The 10,297-nt window shown below is 48.8% G+C and overlaps 1 protein-coding gene across 1 annotated transcript in view; it reads right to left on the bottom strand.

Moving 5' to 3' along the window:
- Positions 1-970: 970 nt before the first annotated feature.
- Positions 971-10,297, bottom strand: part of Flt4 (fms related receptor tyrosine kinase 4) — a 45,235-nt gene continuing 35,908 nt past the window's right edge. The window contains exons 28-30 of the mRNA XM_036198092.1: positions 9,429-9,549; positions 7,708-7,793; positions 971-2,778 (exon numbers count right to left, since the gene is read on the bottom strand). Of these exons, the coding sequence (XP_036053985.1) occupies positions 2,580-2,778; positions 7,708-7,793; positions 9,429-9,549 (406 nt within the window). The 3' untranslated portion in view covers positions 971-2,579. The remainder of the gene's footprint in view (positions 2,779-7,707; positions 7,794-9,428; positions 9,550-10,297) is intronic.

Here is a 10,297-nt window from a genome sequence, read left to right as displayed (position 1 = left end):
GCTCTTCCCACCAGAATGATGAAAACCAGGGACAACAAGAATGACAGGCCCAGAACGTGCAGCTGGCCCACCAGGGTACTGACCTTGTCTCCGGCCTTTGCCAGGCTCTTTCCTGTTCTCTTGGGTGAGGGGCCCATCTGTTTACGATAGCTGCCTGTTGTTGGGTGCTTAAGTCTACCTCCAGCCTGGTCCAGCTGACAAGCCTGCTGCCTCCCAATGGCCACTGCTAACTTTCCCCACCTGGGCCCCTGGGACATCTGACCTGGAGACAACCTCGGGGGTGTGGTGGACCTGCTTCCTTGGTGTGATTGGAAGGATGTAGGGAGCTGGTGCAGAGGACTTGCCTGGAGCTCAGTCCTCTGTGTCTACCACCGCTGGTGCTCAGAGGGCAACATATTGGTAGGTGACAAGAAAGCACTGCTTTATGTTATAGATGAAGTAGGTACTGGGAGAACATGTGTGTAGCATGTGTCTGGTAAAGACAGACTAGGTGGCCGGGCGGTAGTGGCGCACGCCTTTAATCCCAGCACTCAGGAGGCAGAGCCAGGCGGATCTCTGTGAGTTCGAGGCCAGCCTGGGATACAGAGTGAGCTCCAGGAAAGATGCAAAGCTACACAGAGAAACCCTATCTCAAAACAAAACAAAACAAAACAAAATTAAATAAATAAAAAACCACACACACACACACACACACACACTCACACACACACACACACACACACACACACACTCCAGACTAGGTGAGAGCTGAGCAGGCATCCTGATGCCTCCTCCGTGCCGTCTGCTGGCAGTTTTCGGGAATGTGAGCTGAGTTAGGGAGGGATGGGGATCAGGGCTCAACAAACAGCCTTGTCGAGGAGACCACACCAGGTTTCCTTTGAGCCCAGAAGCCTTTGGGGCTGTACAACATAGACCAGAATTTAACAGACAGCTTATTTAGAATCCATTCATTTTAACTCAAGGACTGGCATCAAGTTTATTATTATCTTCCGTTAAATATCTTAGATCGTTTCTGAGGACACCACCTGAAAGGGGCAGAGTACATTTTCTTCCCCAGTACGTTTTGTATGTGTGTAGTTAGAAGTCAGGAGAGGTGACGCGGACAGGTGACACACACGTGGGGGGAGCGGAGAAGGGCTCTGCAACCCCACCGCAGCCTTTGGTCCTCCCAGAGAACAGCCGCTCTTACTTCCACTAGGCAAGCTTGAGACTCAATCCCACAGACAGGTTAAGTGTGGAGGAATGGGGTAGGGGAGGGCCACAGGGCACAAAGAAGACAAGAATCCTACATGCATTCAACATATCATAGAAGAACAGTACACTTAGTGGGGAGGGTCTGCTGAGCAAGCCCCTGCTTGCTGTATGGTCGCCTGTCCTGCAAGCGTTCTTGTTGGGCTGGGGCTGGGGCTTGATGGGACTTATCTTTGTGAGGCTTTCTTCTGGTAGTGATGGTTGGGCAGTGTGAGCTGGGCTGGAGGTGTGCTGGGCAGGAAGGCCCCAGCTTCCATGGAGCGGTCTCTCAGGACAAAGGTTTGGCTTGTTCCAGTATAAGTATCAGGTCCAAGTCTAGGGTTAGCAGAAGGCAGGGGCCTCCAAGTAGCCTGGGGCCATGGAGCCATGCCAGAATGGCCCCAGGCCATGTGGTCCTCTGTGCCAGCCCCTGAAGCCTTCCTTGACAGACTCCACAGATCCTGGCTCAAGGGAAGTCCAGAACACTAGCTGGTTTCTCAGGTTCTAGGCCATGCATGTGGAGCCTGCCTGGGAGCCTTCAAGAGAGAGAGACAGAGAACTGGAGTGACTGGCATGCTCTGACTCCCTTTCAGTTGTTGGGAGCTTCAGAAGGGTGTCCTTGGGCTTCTTTCCACATGACTCTTTGGAGAATCAATTCTTCACAGCAGCATCTGACCTTCTGGTAAAACAAGGATCTTCTAACACTCAGGGCGGAGGTGCGGCTTTACTGTGATGTGTCATTGCATACACACAGCTGCCATGAGCTAGTTAGGTGTCTAGAGGACTCCTCCATTCCTCCTGAGGGGCTCTGAGATGGAAATGTCGTCTTCTCTCTTCAGCCCTGGAGGGCCAGGAGAAAGAAGCAGGAAGACAGATGGAAGTGGGGGACTTCATGTGGAGGGGATTGTGTTTGGGCCAGGACGTGGAGGCTGTGTGGTCTAACTCCACCTTGGTCCTCTGTGTGGCTCTCAGACACATGCGTTCTTTATCAGAACCCTGTCGTCCACCAGGGTAATGAAAGTAGGTGCTGGAGAAGGGTTCTCTGCCAGAGTGCTCATTCGAGAGCCAGCATCTGCGAATCCTGAGTGCTAAGGCAACTGAATGTGAGGGTGCGGATAACTGTCTGATGAGGGGCACAGGAATGGTGCAAAGTTCAAGGGAGCCCTTGTGTCTGAGTTTGACTCTTCCTGGCTAGGGAGACCGTGGAGGGGGAATAGAAAACTCCAGAGTTGGAGCTAGAGATGAATTCCCAGCCCAGGCCTCCAGCCTTGTCCTACTAGGAATACCCTCTAGCCCAGCAGTCAGAGCCTGGTTTCAGCAAGGGGTAGGAGGCCTTGCCGAATGTTTCCTTAGTAGCTGCTGTCTGCGAAGAAGGGGGAGCCAGCAGATGGGGAGCAGTCGCCTTCTTTACATGGCTGGGAGACCTCCCCGTACTCGCTGTTGTGAAACACCTTGCCTCCTTGTGCCCCTTGGGTGGGTCGCCGCCGCCTCCCCTGGGGGTCAGGGTGTCCTCTGGGAATATCCATGTGCTGGCCAGGACCTTTACAGCTGTCAAGACAGGGAGAATAATCTTAATAAGCACAGTGAGAGGACCCTGAGTCAGGGTGTGATTGGAATCACAGGTACAAGCAGCGCACGATGCGTGTGCAGAGGCTTTAAGACGCAGATTGGACATCAACTGCACAATAGACAGATCTGATGTGACAGGGGCAAGTTTCCTGTCCCAAGCCTGGACACAGGGCCTTGGAAACATGGCTAACTTCATCCCCTCAACCCTGCTGCATTAGGCCAGGAGAATCTATTTGCCCTGGGCAGGTAAACCTGATGCATCTTCTTCTGATGGATTTTAGGAAAAACCAGTGCAGAGAATAGCGCCCTCTGCTGCCATATACAGGGAGGTGCAGGGTACTTAGTAAAAAGTCCTCTTTGTCTTTTGAAATTTTGATACTTGTTTCCTTAGGATTTTTACTTTCCCTCCACTTTTTTCTCACCTCACCACAAAGCACCTAAGGTTCAGCACCGCCTTCCTGCTCACGGCACACTCTGAAGCAGTGGGCTCCCAAGACAGTGGTCCCTGTCTTGTCCATCTCAACAAATAGTGTCAGTGTTCTCTCTAGCTTAAGTCAAGTACCCGACTGTGGTTCTCGACTGTCCTCAGTCTTCATATCCAGTCCATCCAGAGGCCCTCCATTCTAACTGAAAAATACCTCACTGTCGACTCAGAGGGCATATGTCTCTGCATCCATCCTCACTTCCCTCCCTGGAAGGTATTTGGAGAGATCCTTTAGGTTAGATATAACATTGAGGTCCTCTCCTGCCACACCCTCCAAGGGCCTTTCATCACTCTTGGGGTGAAATCCTAGCTTTGGGATGGGGAAGGGCTCAATGGGTAAAATGCTTGCTGTGTAAGCATGAGGAGCAGAGTTTGGAACCCCAGCATCCCTGTAAAAGCAAAAGCCAGGCAGGTGTGGTGGCTCGCCTGCAGTTTCAGTGATCATGAAGGCAGAGACCGGGGATGCCTGGGGCAAGCTAGCTGAACAGCTGAATTAGCAAGCTCTGGATTCTGCAAGAGGTACTGTTTCAGTAAGTAAAGCCTCCAGAGAGATCGAGCAAGACACGTCATGTCAACTCGGGCTCCCATAGGCATGCACATACATGTGCACCTGCACACACACACACACACACACACACACACACACACACACACACACACACACACACCACAAATGCATGCACATCATATGCACAAAGAAGAAAAAATTCTAGCTTCTTGCTATGGCCTAGGAGGACTTGAAGACTCCAGCACTTACCTGCCCATCATCATCCTGCGGAGCACCACCCTTCACTCTCAATTTCTTTGAGGTTTTTATAAAATGGTGATTTATTACTTTTTGTAGCATGGCTCTATTAAGAAAATCATGATACCTTTTTTTAATCATTAGTAACTTGGTCTCTATTTTTTTTACATTTATTTATTTAGTGTGTATGTGTGCGAGAGAGAGACAGACATAGACAGACAGACACACATGTGCCTATGGATATTAGAGGACAACTTCTGGTTCTCTCCTTCCATGTAGGTCTTGAGGATGGAACTCAGGTCCTCCGGTCTAGTGGCGAGTGCTTTTATTGACTAAGCCATCTCCTGGCTTCAGAATATTTATCTTTAAAACCAAATTGTTCTAGAGTTGGGGATTTAGCTCAGTGGTAGAGTGCTTGCCTAGCAAGTGCAAGGCCCTGGGTTTGATCCTCAGCTAAAAAAACCAAAAAAACAAAAAGCAAAAAAACAAAAACAAAAAAACAAAACACAAAACAAAAAACAAAACAAAACAAAAAACAACCCAAATTGTTCTAATAGGAAATATCCCAGAGTTTACTCTTCTAGGTAAATTTCTTTAGGTAGACTTAATTTTTTAAATTAAAATTTTAAATTTGTGAGTGTGTGTGTGTGTGTGTGTGTGTGTGTGTGTGTGCCTTCAGAGGTCAGAAGAGTGCATCAGAACTGCTAGAGTTGGAGTTACAGGAAGTTATGAGTTGCCAGATGTGGGTGCTGGGAACAGAACTCAGGTCCTTTGGAAGAGCAGTGAGTACTCTGAACTGCTGAGCTACCTCTCTAGTCCCTTAGGCATACTTCTAGTATGTAGATTCGTAGCTTTTTTGTTTATATAAAGATGAAAGCTTGTTCTTAGCTTACAAGTTTAAGACAAATACTAACTTATTCTCACTGCCAACAGTGTCTTTAGGAGGCTCCAATTTTACAAATTCCACACTTTTGCTCATCTTCTACATTTATTTTTTCTGATCCTTTTATCTCTTTATTTCATTTAGTTTCATTTTATTGGTTCTTTTTTTCTTTGAGACAGGGTTTTTCTGTGTAGACCTGGCTGTCCTGGAACTCTCTCTATAGAGAAGGCTGGTCTTGAACTCACGGAGATTTCCTGCCTCTGCCTCCTGAGTGCTAGGATTAAGGGCGTGCACCACCACTTATTAGCTCTTTTCATTTCTTCCATTATATATCTAGTCATTTTTATTGTCCCTGGAGTACCCTGTTCTTCATTTGAAGAGGATTTATCTTTCACTTTTTTCCTGTGTTATCCATTTGTATTCTGAGCTATACAATTTCTGATTCTTGGTGCTGTGTTTGTTTCTTTACATATTTCATTCTTGTTGGTATATTGTGTTTGATTTACTCCTTTAAGATTTATTTTTGGGTTGGAGATTTAGCTCAGTGGTAGAGCACTTGCCTAGCAAGCATAAGGCCCTGGGTTCGATCCTCAGCTCCAAAAAAAAAAAAAAAAAGATTTATTTTTATTTATTTTTATTTAACATGTATGAGTGTTTTTCCTGCATGTGTGTACCATGTGTGTGAAGTACCCATAAAGGCCAGAAGAGGGTCAGATTCTCTGGAACTAGATTTGCAGATGGCTGTGAGCCACTGTGAGGGTGCTAGGACCCAAACCTGGGTCCTCTGCAAGAGCAGAGAGAGCTCTTCACCTCTGAGCCATCTCTCCAGCCTCAGCTTTCCTTCCTTCCTTCCTTCCTTCCTTCCTTCCTTCCTTTCTTTCTTTCTTTCTTTTTTCTTTTTTGGTTTTTCCTGACAGGGTTTCTCTGTATAGTTTTGTTGTCTGTCCTGGATCTTGCTCTGCAGACTGGCTGGCTTCGAACTCACAGAGATCCACCTGGCTCTGCCTCCCCAGTGCTGGGATTAAAGGCGTGTGCCACCAACACTTGGCCTTCATTTTTAATGAAGATCCTGCTGTGTCCCCGGTTTAGTTTTGCGGTAACTTCACATGGAGAGAATGCGTGGTTTTGTCTTTATGATGACTCATGTGGCATTTCCTACCTCAGAAGCAGCAGGTTTATCCCCTACAGAGGTGATGGATTCAACAGTTCACAGTTCATAAGCTGGAAAGTCAATCCTCAGTGCGGCCGTGTGGCAAGGTCATTCGGTTCATGCCATGGACCGGTGTCATAAAAACTGGGGTCATCTTTTACCCTACTCTTACCAGTTCCTGCCTTCTAGGGGACTCAGTGGTGCTTTGAGTCCATGCTACAGGAAGGACTCCAGCAGACCCCCTCACCACACTCTCAGACTTCTCAGCCTTAGGGACACAAGTCAACTACATTTTTGCTCACTCTACGTCGCCCAGGCTCAGGTTTGCCGTCACAGCAGCAGAAGGTAAATGAAGGATGATGACTTCCTAGGTTTCCTCATCCAAAAGCGTCATTTCAGACCCACATCTTTGGTTTCACCTCAGGTCCCCTTGATCACATCCTTCCCAGAGCCTCTTCTACCCTGTCCTGCTTTATACCAACAGCACAGGCAATCTGTCACTTTCCCTGGGTCATGCTGCCCAATCCTAACTTACATTGTTCAAGATTTCCTCCCACCCATAGTCTTGAAGCATTTCCAGGGAAACCTGTGCAAACTGTAGCGCCCTCTGCTGCTGTTCTGGAGAGGTGCAGTTTCTGCAATGAGCAAATGGCTTTCTCCTTGTCTTCTAGACTCTTCCTCTCTCTCTCCCTCTGAATTATGGACATTATCTTACTTCTGTAGGGTTATTATCTTCTAGAACTTTCTTCTTTCCTCATCACCAAACAGCAATCCCTTCAAGCTCACTGACCTGTCAGAAGCCATACTTTCCCAAGATAGCTCTGCCTCTGGAGCCTCAGAATTGTGCCAGGACCTTGGCCTTCTCCATTGTTCACTGTCTGTGTGACACATGGCTTTCATGGGACTGTCCCCAGCTGCCCCTCCTGCTGTGGCTCAGGCTTGGTTCTGCTCGGCATGATGTCAAGAACACACACCCAAACATATACATAAACACACAGGCGCAGAAACACAGAGACAGAGACATATACATAGACACACACATACGATACACATACACATAGACACACATACACACAGACACAGACACACAGACAAACATGTACAGATATACAAAGACACAGACACATACACAGACACACACAAACACACATATACACACAGACACATAGATACATACACATAGATACAAACTCAGAGACACAGAGACACAAACATACCCACACAAACACACACATAGACACAGACACACATATGCACAGACACAAACACACATAGACATAAACACACACACACACACACACACACACACACACACACACTCCCTCAGGTGCATCACATGCATGAGCTGAATGCCTTCATTCTAACTCCTTGAGGAACTGTTTTTTTAAGGAAGTGTGGAGATTTGGATTTCCACAGCAGTCATCATCCTTTGGTGGTGCATGGTGGGTGGTGGGGAGTGGGGCAGAGCACTGGGTGGAGCAGTGGTTTGGATCTCAGAGAAGCTCACTTTGAACACACAGAGAAAATAGGAAGGCACACAATCTTTTGGGCAAGAGTGCCAGAGCACTGCCAGGCCCCGGCTGCATCAGTGGGCTCCCACTCAGGGCCCTCCCGAGGATGGCATGCCTGCTTCTGGAGGCCCTTACCTGAAGCTGCCTTCTTGTCTATGCCTGCTTTCTATCTGCTCAAACTCTTCCGAGGCCAGCACCATCCCGCTGTCTGTCTGGTTATCCTGTGGGGAGAGAACCAACCAAGCCTGTGGGCCACGTGTGAGGCCCTTCTGCAGGGAAACTGTGTGCCAGCCTGGTCAGGAACCTGAGCCTTGCTGGCTTTATACCTATCCCTATGGGAACCGAGTTAGGCGAGCAGTTTCCAGCCCATCAGAATGTGCAGAGAGGGCCACATCTCTGACACGAAGGGAGAAACCATGGCCTGATGGTGGAGGCCTGGAGGGGAGGATCTGTGTCTGGCCTGTGGGACACTCCAGACTGGAGGGTGATGGGCTGAGCATGTACTCAATCTGAGTTCCCTAGGAGGCAGGAACTGGAATCTCAGAGCTGTTCCCAGAGGTCTTCATTGAGTGCTGGAGACATAAGCTCAGGTGTCTGTGGTCTGCTCAAGGGCCCCTCCCTGATGACCTTACCACCCACCCTCCCAGGGCCACAGCTCAGAGTCCAGGATCCATGCCCCCGTTGGATGGACTTAGGTCTGAAGCTGGAGCACTGACTCTAAGCCATTGGTCACCAGAGCTCAGACCTGGGGATCCAGTCTCATCCCTTACAGACAGACACACTTGCTGGGCTTCCCAGAACGTTACTATATATGATCTGATCTGAGGACACAAGGGGTCCACAGCCGAGTGGACCCCTGCCAGCTTCCTGCCCTGCATCCTCACCTTTTCAATGACACTTGTATTCTCTGGGTTGGTGGGGCCAACCACCACCCACAAGGTCATCTGTGGCCTAGGCTGGTTGGAATGTGCACTCTCTCTCTCTCACACACACATTCTTATATATACGGATATATGAATATACATGAATGTCCCAGTGTGTGTCTGGAGGGCAAAGAACAATGAACTCCTTCCACTATGTGGAAGGGATTGACCTCAGGTTGTAATCTTATCCACTGAGCTGTCTCACTGGCTCCAAGTCCCCCTCCTCTCCCTCTTCATCTCTTTCTTTAAAAGTGAGGGTTTCTACACAGCTGGGATAAAACGGGCAGGGAGGCCATAGGTGGGAGTGACTAGCAGTCGAGAAAGGATAGCTTTTGAGCGACCACCAAGATGCGAAAGAGCATAAGGTGTTCCCTGGACTTGACATTCTCGAGGACTTCCCCAAGGAGACGCCTTTGTGCCTGTGTATTGTGGCCTGACTCACAATAGGAGAGTGACTACCAGCCTAGGTGCCGTCAACAGAGGATGGGACAGGAAAATGTGGTGTGTGCACACAATGGGGTTTATTCAGCCACAGAGAAGAATAAAGCGCCGTTCTTTGCAGGAAATGAGCGGAACTGGAGGATACCACATGAAGTGAAATAAACCGCATGGAAAGATGAGTACGGCATGTTCTCTCATGTGGAACCTAAAGAATGGTTGACCTGGAAGTAGAACAGCCATTAATAGAGGTTGGGAAGAGTGAGAGGATATGGGTAAAGGGAAGCTGCATTTTATTAGTGCATCCTAGATACACGTCTTGAAATATCATTGCATCTATTAATACACACAATTTACACATTAATAAAAACTTAAATGAAATATTGCTTGCTTTTCTGTTACTAGTGTTGGGAATCCTTGATACTGTCCCCCACCTCTTAACATCCCTTGGCCCTGTCTAAGGTGCACATCCCTTCTCTCTCCACCTTTTCTTACCACAGAGGCTTTGTAGGTTGTAGGAGTCATGGGGAATTCTTCAAATGTCTTCATCCTGGAGGAACCTGGAGTCTGAGTTCCTCTGGTCAGGCACCCGGGAAAGGACACACAATTGTAATATCTGTGGGAAGGACACAGAAGGTCCTGATGAATTCATCCTAGCCTCCCCCACCTCTCAGGCTATTCCTCTCCCCAATGAGAAAGGCCTTCCAGCTGGATGAAGAGTATGGGTGGGGCCTGTCCAAGGTCTGGACTGGTCCTCAGATTCCACATTGGTGTCCATCACACACCTCAGCTGACCTTGGCATACCCCTCCTCGTTCCTGCCCTGCCCTACATTTTCTCTCCTGTTCAAGAGAATGGTGAGTGTACTGCTGGGGCTCTTCAGTGGAAGGAGAGTTGGGTAGTTATTCCCAGGCTGAGCATGGCTTGGAGCTGATTGACAGGTCTGACTTCCTCTTCAGGATGGGCCACAGGGATGGGGCAGTCCGCTTTCCTGCTATTAACCACTGACTGCCCTTTGCACATATGCATGCGTGTGCACAGTGTGTTGGGGGCTTGGTGAAAGCAGCCTGGCAAGGGCTGGCTTGCTCTTCTGTCCCCAGGCATGTCACTGCTCTGAGCACATAGGACAGGAGCCCTGGAGCCCCAGCCTCGCTGTCATGCTGGTCAGAACATGGATGATACAACATATTGGGGGTGTAAACTGCCAAGGGTAAGAGACAATGGATCCAGACTTCTAGAAACAGGCTGTTTCACTTCTGAATACAGAGAGTGTGTGGGCTTCACTGCTCTTAGGGCTTTGCCTGTGGTCCTGGGGATATGCTCTGGAGACAGAACAGAGATTGCACCCTGGGAGGGGTCTTAGCC

This window comes from Onychomys torridus, chromosome 8, assembly GCF_903995425.1.
Source record: "Onychomys torridus chromosome 8, mOncTor1.1, whole genome shotgun sequence".
Lineage (NCBI taxonomy): Eukaryota > Metazoa > Chordata > Mammalia > Rodentia > Cricetidae > Onychomys > Onychomys torridus.
This window is presented reverse-complemented; position numbering and strand designations above follow the sequence as displayed.